The sequence below is a fragment of the Micromesistius poutassou genome (genome assembly GCF_964030765.1).
Source record: "Micromesistius poutassou genome assembly, chromosome: 16".
In the NCBI taxonomy this organism is placed as follows: domain Eukaryota; kingdom Metazoa; phylum Chordata; class Actinopteri; order Gadiformes; family Gadidae; genus Micromesistius; species Micromesistius poutassou.
The window spans coordinates 11,259,475-11,279,437 of NC_140286.1; the positions used below are offsets into that span (position 1 = coordinate 11,259,475).

General features: G+C 46.7%; 2 protein-coding genes across 7 annotated transcripts; one reads left to right on the forward strand and one right to left on the reverse strand.

Annotated features, from left to right (window-relative positions):
* Window positions 1–3,941: 3,941 nt before the first annotated feature.
* On the reverse strand, window positions 3,942–6,766 carry psma8 (proteasome 20S subunit alpha 8). The gene is made up of 7 exons (XM_084480729.1): window positions 6,574–6,766; window positions 5,802–5,928; window positions 5,483–5,607; window positions 5,171–5,293; window positions 4,945–5,064; window positions 4,600–4,662; window positions 3,942–4,423 (listed from the first exon to the last, which is right to left on the reverse strand). Exons 1-7 carry the CDS (start codon window positions 6,673–6,675, stop codon window positions 4,328–4,330), a joined length of 756 nt encoding a protein of 251 aa, XP_084336855.1. The 5' UTR covers window positions 6,676–6,766; the 3' UTR covers window positions 3,942–4,327.
* A 619-nt stretch (window positions 6,767–7,385) lies between these two features.
* On the forward strand, window positions 7,386–16,437 carry ss18 (SS18 subunit of BAF chromatin remodeling complex). Of its 6 annotated transcripts, XM_084480478.1 has the most exons (11): window positions 7,386–7,536; window positions 7,958–8,034; window positions 8,187–8,271; window positions 9,178–9,334; window positions 9,827–10,057; window positions 10,211–10,381; window positions 10,796–10,873; window positions 11,952–12,074; window positions 13,285–13,415; window positions 13,981–14,043; window positions 14,827–16,437. In XM_084480478.1, exons 1-10 carry the CDS (start codon window positions 7,468–7,470, stop codon window positions 13,996–13,998), a joined length of 1,140 nt encoding a protein of 379 aa, XP_084336604.1. In that variant the 5' UTR covers window positions 7,386–7,467; the 3' UTR covers window positions 13,999–14,043; window positions 14,827–16,437. The 6 variants fall into 6 exon arrangements, with proteins under 6 accessions (XP_084336604.1, XP_084336603.1, XP_084336607.1 ...); XM_084480477.1 differs by lacking the exon at window positions 13,981–14,043; XM_084480481.1 differs by lacking the exon at window positions 13,981–14,043 and having other exon boundaries at window positions 10,211–10,303.
* The last annotated feature ends 3,526 nt before the right edge of the window (window positions 16,438–19,963 follow it).

Consider the following 19,963-nt stretch of genomic DNA (forward strand, 5'->3'; position numbering starts at 1 on the left):
CGGTTATGGCTACTCCCTACAACACACTCATAACGGACGCTTGGTTACCAGCGTAGCCCACAGAATCGAAAACATTAAATAACAGAGAGACATGGTGGGGGAGGGGGGGGATAGGTTAAAAAATACAATAATAAAAAAGAGGGTGTGGGTGGAAAGAGAGGAATCGTGGGAATGCAAGATTGCATTCCCCTCAGGCAATCAAATTATCCTATGGGCCGATGGTTCCTCCTTATGCGCCGGCTGACATTTTCCTGTAACCCCATCCCGTGTAATGCTATGTGATGTGTGTGACTGGCTTCTGCCATGGGCCCTGACAGGGGCCGCGGAGGCCCCGGGGCCATTCGCCTAATGTCCCGCAGCATCCCGAGAACTGTTTATTTTAGCGCAGTCTGTTCCTCCTCCTCCTCTACCTCCCTCTCTCTCTCTCTCCTCCCTTCCTCCTCTACCTCCCTCTCTCTCTCCTCCTCCTTCTCCTCCTCCTCTACCTCCCTCTCTCTCTCTCCTCTCTTCCTCCTCCTCCCTTTCTCCTCCTCTACCTCCCTCTCTCTCCTCCTCCTCCTCCTCTCTCTCCTCCCCCTCTACCTCCCTCTCTCTCCCTCCTCCCTGGCTTATCCTGTTCTCCCTCCTTGTCTTGTTCCCTGGTCCCTTTGTATCTGACCCCCCTGCGTCTGTGTCATATTTCCAGCCGAGTGCTCTTTGTGTTCCTCTGGGGGACAAAGCCCCCTGACAGGTGAGGCCTGTGGGACAGTCGTAAACCTGTTCCTTGGGTTGGACTCCTCCACACACACACACACACACACACTCACACACGCATGCACGCACACACACACACACGCACACACACACACACACACGCACCAAACACGCACGCACTCAGTGTACCGGCCCCATTCAACAAAGACAAGAAAGGTACCCTGTTACGAGCCGATGCCCCCGGCTGTGTCCATTTACCAAGCTGTTTACGTTGCCTAACGTTGTTACTACAGTGTTACGGTTGGCCGCTGCGGTCGCCGTCCAGAGGTGGACAGAGTCTGAGAGTACGGGATCAGGTTACGATTTTTGAAATAGAGAGATACATGTGTCAGAAAGAAAGAAAAAAGGTAAGGACCCAGGTATGAGATATGTGGTGGGTGTTAGGGTGAAGGACTATTAAAGGTGATCCCTGAAGCTGTGTCAAAGGGGAACACATTCTTATAATGAGTGTAGATATCACCAAAAAATTCTAACTTGGAACTACATACAAGCGTGTGTGTCTGCCACTCCTTTATACCAGATAGCAGAGAGAGAGGGCGTGCGTGTGCGTGCATGCGGTTGTGTGTGTGTGTATGTGTGTGTGTGTGTGTGTGTGTGTGTGTGTGTGTGTGTGTGTGTGTGTGTGTGTGTGTGTGCGCATGTGTGTGTCACTGTTCACATTTGACAAGCAGAAAGGGACAGTGTCGAGAGTGTAGCCTTTTGTGACCCGATACACTTTGACAGCTTGGCCGCTGCTTGAGGACATGAGCAATGTTGCTTTTTCATCTGACAATTTAAAGAAAACAACTCTCCCCTCGATAGACCCGATTGTTCAAAGAACCTTTGTGGCCGGGCGTTAAAACGTATATAAAAAAAATAAAACATCAGTCGGTAGCCGGTAGACTGTGCTTGCTGCTAGCAAGAGTGGTCATGTTGTCTATCTATACACCACCAAAAAAGTGAGATGAAAGCGTAACTGATATTATTGCAGTACTGCTTTTATGCAACACTGCACCCTGCTGGTAGAAACCGATAACGCCTTGAGTAATTTCATCAGAGGCAGACGACAACCTCTAGCGTGGCCTTAATAGAGACCTTAAATCTCCATAGGTATCAGTGCCTTGTGTTATGTGTGCCCTTGAAACCGTTATCTCACCTGGACCTGCGGACATTTAGTGTTGCCATTATCACAATTTAAACATCCCTTGAGACCTGCTTTGGAATATACTGCCACAGGGTCTGAAATTAGAATGACAAAATGGAGATCCTCAAAGTGAAATATGAATTGAAAAAAAAGAATCAGAAAAGGACGGAACAATTGTAGTCTTAATAATATGAATAACTTTAATAATATGAATAAAATGATGGGCCATATCATACATGCCAAATATTGGCCTATAACCTAAATATGAGGTAATAGCATTCAGCATTTGCTCAAACAAACAAATAAAAAGCCCACTTTTACCAGAGTGTTTATACACGGCAGACCAAACCGAAGCAGAGGAAGTGGCAACAAGATTGAGCTAGCAATAAATTGGCTATTTGTTGACAATCTTAGAAAAAAACAACACAACTAAATCTGGTGTGTGTAGATACACATAAATACAGTGACTGCAATGTGTTGGCGCGATTTGCCCTATGAGATGTGGTGGTGGTGTGTGCGAGTGTGTGTGTGTCTGTGTGTGTGTGTATGTACACATACACACACAATCCACTCAGTGGAAGGCCTGCGGCGGCGTGCATTCTTGCTCCGAGAGTACACGTCCGCGGGCATCCTTTCTCCGTCGATGACCTTTGGTGGAGCCATTATTTTCTGCATTAATGATGAGCAGCAGCAGCAGCCAGCGATGAGAGAGACATGGACTTTGTCCTCAGGCGCCGAGCTGCTGATTATGGGCAACAGCATCGCAGGCAAGAGAGGGAGAAAGAAGAGAGAGAGAGAGAAAAGAGAGAGAAAGAAAGCAAGAGGGAAAAGAAAGTCTTCCCACGAGCAGTTGAAAAGAAGAGAGGAGAACTAAGGCCGGGGCGTAAGCAGAGTAAGCCGCTCTGTGCTCTATTGACGAGATGGATCAGATAACCTCTGTGGCCGCCACAGGATTGCCCAGGATGAACTTTCTTAAAAGTATAGACGGATACATTGTGTTCCTCATCTTCTGCATTTAGTACAGGTAATCATTTTTCCACCCCGGTCACCCGGACCGCCATGGCTTTAGGAGAACTACACAACATATTTATATCGGATTCGTCTAAAAATGAATTTTTGTTCTGAAACTGCCAGGATATGGATGAAAAAAAAGCCCTCAATTTGAATCACATTGCCTCTATGTTATCCTATATATATTAACATTATAAAGGAAATCCAATCTTATGTTTTCAGATAGCAACTCCTGCTCGAGCCTCACGGATCCTATAGTGAAATCAAACAAACACCAGTCCAAGCAACACTCCCAAACAAGACAAATTGCAATGGCCCCTGCGAAGGCAGCCGGGTCAACCCACTCAGGAAATCCTGGCTTGGGGAGACGAGTCTAAATGAAGGACTTTACCATTCACCATTATGTCTTTGGTGAGAGTCAGAGGGAGCCCCCAGGGCCCCTCGGTGCAGCGCGGCACAACTTTTCAAAGGGCTCCAGATTAAAGTCACTGAAAGTTCCCACTGGGGTCTGAGGCCAGGAACCCATTAAGCAGCCCTACCGCACCGCCGGCCATAATCGTGTCTTTGAGAATTCAGAGCAGCGGTTGCTTGATAAGCGAATTTAGGCTGAAATAAAAGGGAGGCAAGAAAGCATTATGTGGGACCACCATTAGACACTTTTCCCCTCGCTCATCACTAATTTGTTTTAAATGACTGAGAGAGAGGTGAGCACTTGGTGGAGCCGCCTGAACTACTTTATTTCTTTCTTTTTTTTCCTCTTTCAATGTCAGGTCTAATGCTGATAAACATGGCACTTTGTAGACGCTCAGTATTGCGCCCCTGGCCGGTGTAAAACTACAGTCTCCTATACATCCCATTTCCTGGAAACGAAAAGGGGGCAAAGTTAAAAAAGCAATTCCTTGGTCTTTTTTTTTTTTAGTGCCGAGTAGTTTTAATTTGAACATGCCGGAGCGTATTGCTGGAAAAGATAACATTAAAACCTTTTCATGTGGTAACGGACGAGAAATATCAAACAGAATAATACGTGCTCCTAAAAAAAAAGGACGGACACAACTTTACAAACAAGTGAGCCTTTATTGAGCTTTGATCCGTTACAGTCCGGAATATTAGCATTTCTCTTCCAATGTTGTCATTACAGAGAATACGAAGAGTAGAAACCAACAGAACTTTTAAAATAAAAAGCTGTTACTAGATAAAGGGGTGAATCCTCACTTCAGATCAATACACCTCCGTATCCAACCACGCACCATCAGTGCGGATGGACTATTGATTTCACTCCAAAACGGTATTACGGAAGTGATAGATCTCAAGTTAAGGTTTGGGATTTTACAATGAGAGACAAATACGATCTTTTAAACCCTCTTAGCTAACAATTCCAACCAGTCTATGCTGTCCTGCCTCAAGTGCAACCAAAGGAAATGGCGGGCGTGATTAACTGCTTTAAGTGGATTTCTTCTGCTTCTTCTTCTCTGCCTCTTCCTCCTTCTCTTTTTCAATCTCCGCCACCAGGGTCTCGATTTCTTTGGCCTCCAAGATCTGCCCGAAGCACAGAAAAAGCAATTAGCCAAGAAGAAAGACGTATAGTACAAGTGTCCAATTAAAAAGGCCCTAGAATAACAACGGACGGCCATAATGGGAAACACGCATAAGACTATTCTATTTTCAACTTTGGCATTTAAATGTAGAGTTAACATAATAGAACGAGTGATTACCTTCAGTGGCTGGTTTCGCCTGATAATAGCAAGTTCAATATTTTTCCCACCGGACTGGACCACCTGTGGGTAAAAGAAAAAAGGATTATCTTAAAAGCACAACATCACTCATGTCAAGCTGTGATTGGCGAGATCAAACCATATACCAAGGTAATCGGTATGGCATCCCATAACTAGGTATAGGTCCAATATTGGCTTACACCACAATAAAATAAATCACTTCAATGTGGGCCATTGTGTACAAAAATAAGACCAATCAGAATCTGGGCCTCGATTAAATGCATCCCAAACTAAATATCCAGGCTGTGTAATATTCTTGTGGGTGGCGTTTCTTTGTGACCTTACCTCAAGCAAAGCTTTGATTGCCAGCTTGATTGTCTCATTGTCACCAGCGATGGCTTCGTCTGTGTAATTCTTTTCCAAGAACTCCCTCACAGTCTTCGCACTGCGGCCGATGGCGTTTGCCTGGTAAAAAACACCCTTGCGATTAGTCCAGGTTTTTCCAAGCATCATTGAACATGACTTAAAAGAGCCAAATGGAGCACAGTAAGCAGTGGACCACTTCACTGACCTTCCAGGCGTGGTAGGTTCCTGAGGGGTCCGTCTGGTACAACCTGGGAGTGCCATCGTAGTCAAAGCCCACGATCAAAGCAGAGATGCCAAACGGCCTGCGACCATTGCTCTGAGTATAGCGCTAGAGAAAAACAGAGGAAAGACACATAAGTGCTTCATTCATTCCAAGCAGAATTACATTTCTGTGCCTCTGAGGAAAGAAACCTTGAGTCCAGCAACAGACAATTGTCTCATGATGAGGAGTTTGTTGTCCGACAGCAGTATCGTACTAAAATTTAGGCCTAGAGAGATGACGTCTAACACCAATTACCTGTTTCAGTGTTGCAATGTAGCGTGTGATATATTCAACTGTAACTGGGTCTTCGACGGTTAGCCTGTGACTCTGGCATTCCACCCGAGCTCTGTTGATCACGATACGTGCATCTGCCGTCAGGCCTGGAAGACATCAGAAAAGCAAAGGTTACACAATGTTTGGGGAGGAATGTCATAAAAATAGCTGCTATTGTATTTTCTTAAAAGTATATTCAGAGTGCATCACCTCAATATATTAATTACTTGTTACTATTGTTGTGCCGTCAAAAGGAACACATTTTGATTAACAAGCAGGTTATTTTAATGTTTTGCATTACCTGCAAAGGCCATGCAGACATGCTCATCAAGGGCACATATCTTGCGGACAGTTCTCTCCTCCTGAAGCTTCGCTACAGACTTCTTTTCAACACCAAGAACCACGATGTCTTTTCCTCTGATTCCAACCTGAACAAAGAAAGCAAATGTACATAAATCACTGCATTTTCGCATGAATACCAAATTGGCAAATACAGTGATTAACAGTGATGAACATTTATGTCAAATCAGTAACTTGGATATATATAGACAAGTGAATGGTTGGACTCCCTAATCAACCATGGTGGCATTGCAGACCATTACACCTGCATCATTTATTAGGAAAATAAGGAGTAAACGGCAGCGCCACAATATCAGTTGTATAACCTGATTATACGGAAGGATTGGTGACTTATTCAGGGACTTGCAACGATGGAAGAATAACCCTAAACATTAGAGTTTAATAGAAGAAGTCACAGCACCTTGAAGATAGGTAACGTTATGCTAACTTTCGGGAAGGAACAAGCTAGCGTCAGTCAAACGTACACATCTTGTGTTGTTGTTGGAATAATAATAAATAATAATAATAATACGCCGTGTAAGAACATCGAGATACACTGGGAACAACAACAACCGAAACATTTGCATTTCTCATCAATGATGGCGAAATTAATCTATCCGTGTTAATCTAACGAAAAGGAAAGCGATTCTGAGAGTGACACAGCGACAACGCTGGCTAGTCGGCTAGCCAACGCTTGCTAACAAAGTTTAGCTTTCGTTTCATTCAGGACTTACCGCAGTGGATCCCTTCTTCACGGCTTCCTGTGCATATTCTACCTGAAAGAGATGACCATCTGGGGAGAATACAGTAATGGCTCTATCGTATCTTGCTGCCATTGCGACGGCCGAAATCAAAAATGTTAATAAAAGGATAGCAAACGGATGATTCAGCTACAAGCCGCTAGACTCGATTTCCTCGTGTATGCTATGCGCGTGCGCAAGAACTTTGACCCAGGGCAAACCCAATAAACGATTTGAACATACATATTTAAAATACATAGTTATTGTAAACACAGACATTTGGTGGAAAACGTGATTTTTGTCAAAGTTACATAGAAAAACCCTAATTTGGATAAATAGTAATAATTCAAACACTTATAATACTTATATAATAATAAATACCGTTTTCTAAAATGGCTATTTAGTGAAAATAATGCTAAATTAAAGAGTGAGATTATTTGTTTGCGGACCTGATATACAATTGCTATTTTTACAACTCGTAATTTCTGTGAATTTTAAAATAAACAGGGAATATTTGAACTCCGGTTCACTGGTTTGACTGTAACCTTTTGGAACAATCCTGGAATGGTCCATTTCTTATACATTGGGGGATACCTGCTTTGGAAAATAAATGAAGCATTGAAAATAAGATAGTTTATATTATTTCTGTCTATCTGAGTATAGTTATTGTGCTGCTATGTTACACAGTTAAATACAAAAACGCTATTACTTAATTCAATTAACAATGAAGGTTGTATTTATTTGGATCCCTGTTAGTGTCCCCCCTCTCCTCCAATAGTGGGTCACTGCATTCCAAAATAGCGTATTCAACTGCTAATCTGAGGTCTTCCGATTCGTGCAGTGTGTTACTACTTTATGCTGTATTTTGCGCTTTCCTAGGTTATCGCCATGTCGGTGGCTTTCGCACCTCACAGGCAGCGTGGAAAGGGGGACATAACTCCCGCCGGAATACAAAAGGTAATACATCTTCACAGCGCATCATGAGCAGGGAGGCTATGAAACAAGCGTATGCTAGCCCGTTAGCTTATGATGTAGCATCACCCATCCAAATCCAACTGGATATAGATTGGTAACCCTGTTTGCAGGGTCACAGCGCGGCGAATATGAACATCGCGGAACTAAGGGGCCGCACGTGTGGACAAATTGTGAGCCGTCAATGATAAACGATAGCATTGAATTATTTCCCAAATGAATGAAGGCCTGTGGTTTTTGTTAGCTTAGGACGGTTAGCAGGATGCGTCTTTTGTTAGCCGCACGCGCACTTCTGATGATGAACAATCCCATCTCTAGCCTCCTTTCATAATACTCTGGGGTATCAGCCTCAACACCGATTCAAACCACCTAACCACAAACGTGTTGTCTTGCTTTGGTGTTCCAGTTACTAGACGAGAACAACCAACTGATCCAGTGTATAATGGACTTCCAGAGTAAAGGCAAGACTGCAGAATGTTCACAGTAAGTCACGTTGACGTTATGGCGCCTCCATTCACTCTCCATCTTCGTCTACTAGGTTGTTCCAATGGTTTAAGAAACCCTTCTTGTTACTACATGGGCTGCCTGTCAATTATAGCCTCATGCACGTTTTTAACGACTGTCTACTTTTTCAGATATCAGCAGATGCTCCACAGAAATTTAGTGTACCTGGCAACGATAGCAGACTCAAATCAAAACATGCAGTCCCTTCTACCAGCGGTGAGTTTAACCAAACTATCAAAGCGATCGTGATGTAACCTTCAACGTAATGTATTTTTTATTCACATTACAATGCTTGATGTTTTTTTTTATATATATATATTTATACACCTGTTCAACTTCATTTTGGGGCATCTGAAATGCAATGACCACACGTCAATATGTTTCTATACCGCAAACAAAGGAAGCTATATCACACACACCTTTGCATCAGACTTCAGGTCCTCCCTAGATCATATTCAACCCAGGCCTCTTTTGGTCAGTAGAATCCAACCTTATGAGTAATTCAATGATCAAAGAGCCTCTGTGTAAAGAAGCAAGAAGCACCATTTGGATTGTAAAGAGGGTAGTGTGCATCAGGTGTTTTATTTGGAATGTTTGCTAACGATAAAAAACACACAGACCATGTTGTGTGAAGCTGGATGAATATGGTGGAACTATTCCATTCACATTGTAAATGTTTCATAAGTCATTTACTCCCAAAGGTTGAACTCTTACTAAGCCATAGACTGGGTCTATGGCTTAGTAAGAGTTGAATGGGTACCGCCTTTCTTTTTTTCTTTCTTCTATTACCTTGTGATGATGTTTTTTTTTTAACTTTCAAAACAACTGTTTTGAACAACAAATGTTGTTTTTTAATCATAGCTTCGTTTTGGACACTCTTTGTCCATAGACTATAATAGAATATCTTTATTTGTCATTGTAACAGATACTACTCAATTAAGTGCAGTCCTATCAATATGTGTGGCTGAATTTGTCTAATGCCAGGTGTGTGTGTGTGTGTGTGTGTGTGTGTGTGTGTGTGTGTGTGTGTGTGTGTGTGTGTGTGTGTGTGTGTGTGTGTGTGTGTGTGTGTGTGTGTGTGTGTGTGTGTGTGTGTGTGTGTGTGTGTGTGTGTGTGTCTAGCCGCCCACTCAGAACATGTCCATGGGCCCCGGTGGCATGAACCAGAGCGGTGCCCCCCCCCAGCCTCCACACGGTCACAACATGCCCTCGGAGGGCATGGGCAGCGGAGGGCCCCCGGCGCCGCACATGCAGAGCCAGATGAACGGACAGATGCCTGGTTAGTCAGACCGCCTCTCCTCCTCCTCCTTCGGTCTCTCCGCACACGCGTACCTTCTCTTTTTCCTTTTCTCCTGTGTTTTTCTTTCTCTCGTCTCCCGTGGTTCGAATCTCAGTTTGGTTGCCTAGCAACACCAGAGAACTGCGAGGTAGGTCGTTTTCTCTGAAGGATGATGTCACTCGTTTGCCTGCTCTGGCGGGTTTGAATGCCGAGGCTTTTTGGATCATAGCACCTGCTCTCTCTTCCGTTTCATCTTTTATCTCTCTTTTTGAAGTTTATTATTATTATTGTTATTAAGGCTCATTATTTATATCAGATAAAGTATGAAATTCAGAAGAGGGAAATGCTCTTAACTGGTAGTGCAAGATAAGCTGTACTATATTAATCCCAGACATTTTGGGACGGTTAGGGAAATTAGCTTAATGCTGTCACACTAGCTGCAGCGCTGTGTCTGATTACCATATCACTGAGTATTGATGTCTGAATTTCCAGGACCTAACCATATGCCCATGCAAGGACCCGGACCCGGCCCCAACCAGCCACCCAACATGCCCGCCGGGTCCATGAACATGCCCCCCAGCAGCCACGGAACCATGGGTGGCTACAACCACGCCGTCCCCTCCTCCCAGGGCATGCCAGCCCAGAGCCAGATGAACATGACTCAGGGCCAGCCTATGGGCAACTACGGCCCCCGGCCAAACATGAACATGCAGCCCAACCAAGGTAGCCACCGTGCAGAGCTTTCAGACGTTGCTCTGAGAATATATGAAATATTTCTCGCGTTCATAACACTTTAGTTTTGTTGATTTATTCAACGTGTGTGACAAGTCTTCCAAGTGTACCGTGTTGAAAAGGGTTCTTGTTGCTCCCTCGCAGGTCCCATGATGCACCAGCAGCCTCCCTCACAGCAGTACAATATGCCCCCTGGTGGCGCCGGCCAGCACTACCAAGGCCAACAGAACCCCATGGGTATGATGGGCCAGGTCACCCAGGGGAACCATGTCATGGGCCAGAGGCCCATGCCACCTTACAGACCCCCGCAGCAAGGTATCCCCCTCAGAGCTGAGCGGGCCCTTTGAGGATCTCTTTTGAGCACAGTCCTTCTCCCTTTCCCTAACACAACCCTTCTGCATTTCTTACTTTCCCTCTTGTCTCGATCTCCCTCCTCCAAGTTTGAACCTTTTTTTGTTTTGTTTTTGTTTTTGTTTCTTTACTGTTATTGCTCACAGACCCTTTGGTGCCTAATAGGTTCTCCTCCGACAGCTAATCGAAAACTTGGGTGATCACGAGGAAGATTGGTTATTTCAGGACGAGCAGTGTAGGGCAACCTCCCACCCCCACCCCCCCCCCCCCTCCCAAAACACACACACCTCACTCCCCCCTCTCGCACAGAGCCACTCGTCCCAACAACACCTTGAATCTACCTGTGTGTATGTTGTGTGCTGTGTTATGTGTATGTAGGACCCCCACAGCAGTACCCAGGGCAGGAAGACTACTATGGCGACCAGTACAGTCACGCAGGACAGGGAGCCTCAGAAGGTAGGAGAACCCTCCAACCGATCCTGGGGAACCCAAAAGAACCAATCAAATCAAAATCAAATCCCCCCCCCCCCCCCCCCTTCCCTCCCCCAAATACATACCACCCAACAAGATCTGCCTAAAGGAGTTGTGTTCAATCAAGGAGAATCGTAGGTGACGGGCCAGACCAGGAATTCAAATCTGCCACCGCCTCGTGGCGTGGGTGGGCGGCGGGGGCCGGATCCACAGCTTGTGTCGCCAGCCAATAGGAAAGCTGCAGCTGAACTAAAGCCAGGGCAGCTTCTCGCTTTGTGATTTCACAAATGCCTATTTTTGTGTACCCTGAATCGTCTTAAATATTCCACCCCTTTTGCTGAGAGATAAGCGCTAGAAGGCAAAGAGACCCGTGCCGCCGTGCTTAAATGACGGAGATGTCAAAGATAATTATACACCACCGTCCAGCCAGCAATCAGGTTGGGTTTTGATACTTCCGAAGCACAGCAAAAGCAAACGGGGAACGTGCAAGGTAATCTCACGCCTCTTGCTACCATGGCAGTGTCACCACTTTCACATCTCCTTCTGTCTGTCTGTCATTAACATTCACTTTTCCTTTTGTTTGTCATCTTTCTCTACCAGTTTTGATTTCTTTTCAAGGTCACCACTTGTTTCTCGGCTAACGCAACTGTGCCCTTGCCCTCCCCCCCCCCCTTTATATCTAATTGATTGGTTGTCCAGTAGCCAATCGAGACATTTTCACTGGTCTGCCTTCTCTTAATTTCCATCACTGATACTCGTTCCTTCTTTCACATTCCTAACTACGATGCTTAATTGCCTAATGCAAACCATTCCCATGGTTTTAATTTATTTCACAGTTGTGTCTGTAATATACCGGACCAGGTAAGGTTTTGTTGCGATAATGGCTGCACCAGCAGCCCTTGCAACAGCTCCCTCCAAACATCCCAAGCGATGAAAGAGGAGTCACCACCAACCCTGAGATAAAGTCCTCACGGTCTTATGCAACATTGCTTGCTTTTCCTGTGCGGTGAACGGTTCACAGTACTCATTGTCCCCCGTCCCTTACCCCCGTTACCCCCTGTAGGTAACGCGCAGTACGTCCAGAACCAGGAGGCATACCAGCAAGGCCCGCCCCAGCAGCAAGGCTACCCACCGCAGCAGCAGTATCCAGGCCAGCAAGGCTACCCTCCGCAGCAACAGGGATATGGTGCGTTTTCTCAACTGTTTTGTTTTTACCCTCTAGGTGGCAGTATCGGCTGTCTTTGGTGCCCTTTCGTTTTTAATCTCCCTTTTTTTAATAATAATTCCTCCTCGAGAGAAGTGAAACTAGTTGCGACTTGCTTCTTGAAACCAAAAAAAAAAAAGCTACGTGTGCCAGAACGACATGAACGACGTGCAGCGAAATGGGTCTGTGTTAATGACCGGTTAGGGGATTGGCACTCGGATGGGGAGACACAGGAAAATGAATCGGGGGGGGGGGGTTGGGTCGGAGGGGCATGTTTCAGATTGGTATTCTTCCCAATGTTTCAGCCGTCGTGTTTGATTTGAAAACCCTGTTCTCTGCGAGTACGGGATCTGGCTGATGAATGCTGACCCTAGGCCATGCGTCTGAGCACGGAAGCAACTGCAACTCGTATCCGCCTTTCCCCATCCGTAACTTTCCATGTGATTCCCCATTGCTCGCTCTCTCTCTCTTCTCTCATGGTTCCTCTCTCTGAGCCAGAGGCCTTCATCTTGTGTCGATAATGAGCTTTCCAAGAGTCAGAGGCAGTGCGCTCTGCTCCATCTGGCACGCACACGCGCTCCTTCTCTCACAAGGCACCCACAAGGTTATGCACCCACGTTAAGGAGTCCAGCGTTGACAATGCTGCGTGGGCCCAGTTCTGTAAACTCGGGTCGCTCAGCCCGGCCCGATCCCCACAGTGGCCTAGTGTTGCACGGCACCGGTGGAATTTGTTTGTTTTTTAATGAGGCCTTGCACCGTTAATGAACGCCCACAGAATCTCCTTGATCTCTCCTTGTATTGGAGCGGGGGTGGGGGGGGCCCGCCCAGGAAGCCAGCCCCCGTAACCTTCCTCGTTACCGTGCCTGGCATGGTGGAACGGGCTCCGACTAGAGCCTGACTTCTTCACCAACTGCCTGCTGCCACACAGCAGCCGGCCGATTGCGGGGACATTAGGGATAAATATCAATGGCAGGAGACATATCAGAGCCAATGGGCATGGAGATGTATTTTCAATTGGAACTCGAGTCAACACGCGGGCACCAGATGGTAAAATGTGCCGATGATGGCGGCGAGTGTGATGCAGCTGGTTACAAATGTGAACTTCTGTAGTTTGTGTTTTTTGTTTCACCGTTTTAATGCCGGTGGTTCGGTCACTAAATTGAAACGTGTCGATCTCCCGTTGTTCCACCAGGTCCTTCCCAGAGCGCCCCGGGCCAGTACCCCAACTACCCCCAGGGGCAGGGGCAGCAGTACGGGGCCTACCGCCCGCCTCAGCCCGGGCCCCCCCAGGGCCAGCAGCAGCGCCCCTATGCCTACGAACAGGTGAGTATGCCCATGGCTGTAGCAGCAAGTCAGACCTCGTCCGTACGGAGGCCTTAGTGTGTCCCCTTTTTTTCCCGCGTAGGTTTTACCGCCAGTAAGCCTCTGGGTTATATATATATATACACGTAGCGTTCTTAATGAAGCCAATGTGAGCCGAGGGAGCAGATGTTCAAAGTGGGTATCTTGTGCATGCTGTCACCGTCTGGAGGGAGGGCTGTGGTGGGAGGCGGGAAAAAAGTTTCGCTCGGCGTCTCAATGTGTGTTTTTTCTAGCCGTAGTTTGTTGACTGTTGAACGTTAACTAAAAAGGCGCGCGTCAGATGGATCGTGGGAAGGGGTTGATGATCTGCCCAGGCGACAATGGCATGCACGTCCAGGGTATATGAAATATGGGGGCTTTGATGCGGATTCTCTCCTTTTTAATTTTTTCCTGACCTAAAGCGTAATGCCAGTGTGCTCTAGTGTATTTTTTTTTTAAAGGGAGATCTACATGTTGCCCTGTATTTCCTGTGGTCTTATGTGGGGGCCACAGCTACACTTTGATATCTTTATCTTTGAATATTCAGGGACACATGAGGAAATAAAGACCCAGGGATTTGAACCCCTGACTAGCTCTGTAAGAAGCAAAGGTAATGGTTGCTGTGAAGACCTCAACGTCCAATCTAGACGTTTGACCACCTAGCTTTTATTTGCATTTGTTTTGTTCCTTCCTCTACCTCTTTATGTCTTGATCCTTTCCCATTTTACTCCTTTTTTCTTTTCTTTTTCTTTAATTTTTTAAATTGTAACCAGGGGTCGAATTTTACATGTAAGAGGTCATAAACACAGCATGCGTAGTGTAATGATACCTTCCATATGCTTCAGTAATGTGTCCTTTTTTTTAAAAACCGTGTAGAGAAACAAAGGTACACAAGAACTGGTTGAAACGCGTATGCCAACGTGCCTGAGATTGTAAAATCTGATCAAATCAGAATCAGTATTTGAATGGGAATTTTTCTTTTAAAATGTCTTTTTCGGCAATTCCAACGATAACGGAACCCACATTTCGACCCCTGTTTAGAAATGCATCGACTGTTACACTTTAAGTAGTGCACATGACACCTGTCTACCTAGCCAATAAGGAAATCTCTTCATCAGCCATGCTGCTGCAGAAACCTGACATGCCTAAAGCTGCATTTCCAAAAACACACCAGTGGTGTGGCCGTGCTGCCACCTGCTGGTTCGATTAAGCAAATGCAGCCCACTCTTAAATCATCATGGTTTGCAGTGCCATATGGTTGATATTACAAATGTGCTTGTTTGTGTCCTACTACTGTCTGTCTGTGTAACTATTAGCCCGTGTATCTGCTTGTCTGGCTCCTTCTCGTGGTAAAATGTCAATAACACATTTCTGTTTGCATGTCTTTCCACAGGGCCAGTATGGAAATTACCAGCAATGAAAAGATGGTCACAGCAAACCCACACAGCCCCGCTCTGACCTCTTCTCTGAGCTTTGACCTCTTGGGTCATCTGTTGAGTAGAATTTAAATTATGGCTGCAGCTCGATGAGACACACACACAACAAACACACACACGCGCAAACACATCGGTTTCCTCTTCTGGAACGATTCATCGGGGCTCTCATCCACACCTGTAAGATGTATTCTTGTGTTGTCAACGCTGACGTGATTGGGTCCGTTTCTCAGAGCTATTCCTCCGGTCCCGACGGTCTCCGAGCGGCGTAGCCTTAACAACATAAAACAAACAGCTGCCTTATCTTACAACATTGCAGTTTTTGTGAAACTGGCATACAAACGTGAAATTTGGGGTATCACCAATTGTTTTAAATGTACCAACTCGCTAGGTAGGTGGATGCATTCCCCCCCTCCTCTCGCTCCCTGTCAATGAGAAGCAATAATGCCAACCGTAGAGATACGCTTTTTTGATGAGGTTAACTTTGTCTAAGACTTTGGAGACTAGTCCTAAATACTGTGTTGTTTATTTCCTTAACTGTATGTGTCAATGTATCTTTTTGGTTATGATCTTTTATGATGATCCCATCCGGCACATTTTGTATTATTATTTTTTTTTTTTTGTTATGTATTTCTTTGAATTGTATATCTGTCTAAATTACAACTACAAGACTGATCTGGACACCCTACGGTGGCTTTGGTGGTACAAAAACATAATCCTGCACAACATGGTCCTGCAATACCAACCTAATCAGTATACTTTTTGGACCTGGACTGATTCTGTTCTTTCAAATTAAAATAAAAATGTAGCATGCCGGCCAGGCTTTGGTAAAACAAAACTAGAACTATTAATTTATATAAACCATTTTTGGGGTTTTCTACTTTATTTAGCTCATACAGAGATCTACCAAATTTGCCATTAGAGGAATAGCAGTTTGCGTTGTTGGAAAAGTGTGCCGAAGCAGAGGACGTATAACGGACACCTTGTGAAATGTAAGGCCATCCCTCTCTGCTTGCCAAAGCCTTCTCCTTTTATTTGAATTAGTTGTTGAACTCAAGTCCACGGCCATTTTGTCCGCTGACTGCAAACCGGCGATTGCGGGGGTGAAAACCCACCACAATCTTAACTAGGGTTTTGTCAGCCTTGACAATGCCGGAGGGCTTCCTCCTTTGAATAGACTTCTGAGGCAATGCCATCGACATAGTGTTGTGTACGATCAACCGAAACAACTTGTTACTATCGTATATGTAACATAAGATGTGAAAATAATGTTTTGGAGAGAAAAAAGATTTCATAATTTTACAGTTTAAAAAATAAAAACAACGGGTGGTGCAGTTGTGGCTACAGCCGCTTGATATGTGTCCTATGGTCAGGGTTGCCAGATTGGGCGGGAAATCTGTCCCAATCTGGCAACACTGCCTAGTTGATCTGGTGTACAGTGGCATAGAGGAGGATCAGACACGGTCGTCCTCATCTTGTTTATATGGCTGTTTAATATTTTTCATTCTGCACCCATTCGAAACAGTGTCGGTTGTCATTGAAATGTAAAACTGTACATTATAATAAACTACAAAAACAAATCTCTAATGTAGCGCTCAATTCATTTCTTGCAAAGCGTGTTGGGTGGAACTTGGTCCTGAGGAGGGGGGGGGATAAGTCGTCGTCGTGCGCGCAACGAGAGCTGTCACCGCCGCTGACAGGATGATGTAATTGTTTTTGCTCATGGGCTATCCGGTCGGCTGGTGTCCGACCGATAATGGGCTCGTACCCTCACGCAGCAGCATCCTCCCAGCATAGGCCAGGTGCATCCAGAGAGCTATGGGGCTGCACATTCACACCCAAAATTACCTTCCCCTCCTCCTGACCGCGCCCCCTCCGGAGAGGGAGAGGGACTACCTGTCACTCTGGGGGGAGCGTGGCAGATGGCGCACCAGATGTGTGGCCGGAGCACGTGATGGGAGAGTAGTGAGGGTGTGAGAGAGGGCCGCTGCTCCGACCGCCAGAGCACGAGTGGGCGTGTTCCACCATGTGTTGATGTTGACGTGTGGGACTGTATGGAAAGTCTATATATAGTATATTGTGTGTGTGTACACATACAAACCTACAGTACCTGTGCTGTAGGACGTGCTCCTTCCTCGGTGGTTCGGTTTTTCCTTTCCCCCTGCTCGGGTCTCGTGGCATCTCCCAGTCACCGCACCTCCCCGCTGCTCCACAGCTGGCTGCCCCACCCTACCCAGCTGCCACTGGGGCTCCCCCCGGCCCAGCCGCTTGGCAGGGCTGGCGGTTTGGGCGCCCCCCCACCAGCCCTCCCTGGCAGCTGCCGCCCTCAGCTGCGCTCTCGCAGACGGCATTGGGGTCGGACAAAGTCACTCCTCCTGTGACTGTCTGATTAGTATTTCTCCCTGTTCTCCACAATAAGAACGTTAAACATTGAGTATCTCTTGTATACATACTATGAACATTGTGTTTGCCTACTGTATAGAGTGTGGCGGTGTGCAGCCAATTAACAATAGATGGGGGGCGGGGGGTGGGGGTCGCGTCTTGATGCCACGGCAAACACCAAGTTGACAGTGTAATTTCAGCCGACGATTATCTCGTTCAATATTTTGATAATTATAATTCCGGACACCTTTCAGAGGGGACTTTGAACCCACGGAGGGGACGATGACATTGTGGTCCTATCCGGAGGCAAGGAGTGATCTCTCAGTTTCTTTCTCTCTCTCTCTGTCTTTCCTATGCTCTCTCAGCCACTCACTCACTCCTGGTCTCTCACTCTTGTATGCACACTCTCGGAGTGACAGAGGGTCTACGGGGAGGTATAAGAGGTAGTTATGGGGAGAAATGCAGCAGCCTCCTCCGTTTAATTGGAGACGTGTCACACTAAATAAATGGTGCAAAAACAAGGGCTGACTGGAGGCTTGAGGGAGGGGCCCTGGGGAGCCAGCCTGTTTTATTGGGCAGGAGCGCTGCATCGCTCCGGGGTGAATCGGGGCTATGCGCTCTTGAGATCCATCCCTCCCTCCCAACACCCTCCCGCCGCTACATCAGTCCCCCCAGCCCCTCCACCCCCCCCCCCCCCCCTCCCCCCTCCACTCCCCAAAACCACCAAACCACCAGTTATCCCAAAGACCAGAGGAGAGGCAGGGGGTAAAAAATAGACAAAAGGCTTTGAGTTCAATCGACAGAAATGAGAGCAGAAATGACTCCATGTTGCACGAGGAAAGAAACAAACACGCTATAAAACCAGGACGGATGGGTGAACTTAGTGACCCGATGATTTAGACTTCTATCAGGCAGCATCCCGAAATCCCTCATCCGCGATTTCAATTTCTGCATGCCTGCAAACAAATCCATAATCATAAAAGTCTTGAGCAACCAATTTATGCCACGCGTAGTGCTAGCCCCGTACGTCAATCTATGTTTGGAGGGGCCTGCAGCCAATAAGCCACAGCCTACACAATTCTCCCTGTGTAATCTATACATGACCTCCGAGTAACCAAGAGAATGTGTTCTCCGATATTCTATCACTGGATGTCACCGTTGTCTTCTGTTCAATATTGCCCCACTAACGTTGCATGTGTCTGCGTGTACATGTGTGTGCGTGTGCGTGTGTGTGTGTGCGCGTGTGTTAGTGTGTGTGTGTGTGTGTGTGAGTTCATAGCACGGGTTTTGATTTACCTCTGCAGTGTGCAGCAGTAATTGGATGTGACACCATTTGCTGTGCGCTCCCTGGGGGATAGAGCAGGAATCTGACTATTATGGCCTCCGTCATGAATATGTCACAACCGCTGCAAACAAAGGCCTATGAAACGGACGAGGCTACCCTCTGTTGTTTCTAAGCTAATATAGGAGATAAATGCTTCCTTGAAAAGCCATTTCGGGTGGCTCTAATGAATGATTAATTACCTTTTTTTGGAGAGGGGTGTGGAGGGGGAAAAACTCATTTTAGATTCTACATGCAAATGTTAAATATGCACTGTTAAACCTCATGCCCAGCCCACTTCATTGTGTTTAATATCATAGTTCCCCGGCCGGTTGAAATGTTCTGCACCCTACACGCCCAAAATGGTGCAATCACTTCGAAACAAGGCAACGCTTTGGATGGGTCTAGTGTGTTTTGAATCCCGTCGTTCGTTGAGGGTCTCGCAAATTCCATCATTCCTAAAATCAAAAATGTGAGTGCGTTGCTTTGTTTTGGCTCTCGCCTCACCAAAGTAGTGTCTGGGTGAAGTAGTAGCAGGTATGCTGATATCAGTATTCCCACCGCCTGCATAATTGCAGTGATTTGCTTTCCCTTTGGGTAATCTGTAAACATGGCTGTTTTGATGTTTTTGGCATCCTCCATTGGCTGGGCTCTAGGCTCCTCCAGCGAGCCCCCCATCCCCTGCCCAGGGTGACACAAATAGATCCTTCCCCAGAAGGGGCACGTAGTTCCACACGGGCACAATCAATACAGCCCAGTTGTCGCTGGAGCCCGCAGCGGTATTAAAAGCGCCCCGTGAGCCCCCTCTCTCGCCACGCCGGCGTTTTAGGGAAATAAAGGCATCGATCGGCCCCCGGGCCCTCCGGCAGAGCAGGCAGAGCATTAACCTGGCCCCGCAAATTAGAACGTGCTCATCTGGACACATCTGCCTGCAATGTTCCCAAAAAGCCAGTCCTGGGGTGAGGGGAGCGGGACTGAGAGGGGCAGGGGGCCGGCGTCCCGCTGGTCGCGATGATGAGCAGAGCCCTACGTGACGCCTCTGTCAGGGCAGGGGAGATGTCTGGATGCCCAGGACTTCATTAGAGGCCCAGGATGGGGGTGCCGGGCGATGTGGCTGGGGTTGGTCGGGGGTACTCCATCTCGGATCAGTGTGGGGCCCTCCCCCTGATGTGTGTGTGGGGGGAGAGTGGGGGAGACTGACCCTCGCACAGAGCTCCTGGCAAGAAGGGAGGAGTGTAGTTTTACGGCGCTGACAACAACACATACTGCATGGATCTGGGCATTGTCTCTCTCTCTCTCTCTCTCTCTCTCTCTCTCTCTCTCTCTCTCTCTCTCTCTCTCTCTCTCTCTCTCTCTCTCTCTCTCTCTCTCTCTCTCTCTCTCTCTCTCTCTCT

Bases quoted from the DNA above. Each gene is read 5' to 3' on its own strand.
- psma8 (XM_084480729.1), bottom strand. From the start codon at position 6,675: ATGGCAGCAAGATACGATAGAGCCATTACTGTATTCTCCCCAGATGGT. The intron at 5,294-5,482 runs GTAATTGGTGTT...GTTTTTCTCTAG, and splicing joins ACATTGCAACACTGAAACAG to CGCTATACTCAGAGCAATGG. The intron at 4,424-4,599 runs GTAATCACTCGT...TGCTTCGGGCAG, and splicing joins GGCGAAACCAGCCACTGAAG to ATCTTGGAGGCCAAAGAAAT.
- ss18 (XM_084480477.1), top strand. From the start codon at position 7,468: ATGTCGGTGGCTTTCGCACCTCACAGGCAGCGTGGAAAGGGGGACATA. The intron at 8,035-8,186 runs GTAAGTCACGTT...CTACTTTTTCAG, and splicing joins AAGACTGCAGAATGTTCACA to ATATCAGCAGATGCTCCACA. The intron at 9,335-9,826 runs GTTAGTCAGACC...CTGAATTTCCAG, and splicing joins GATGAACGGACAGATGCCTG to GACCTAACCATATGCCCATG.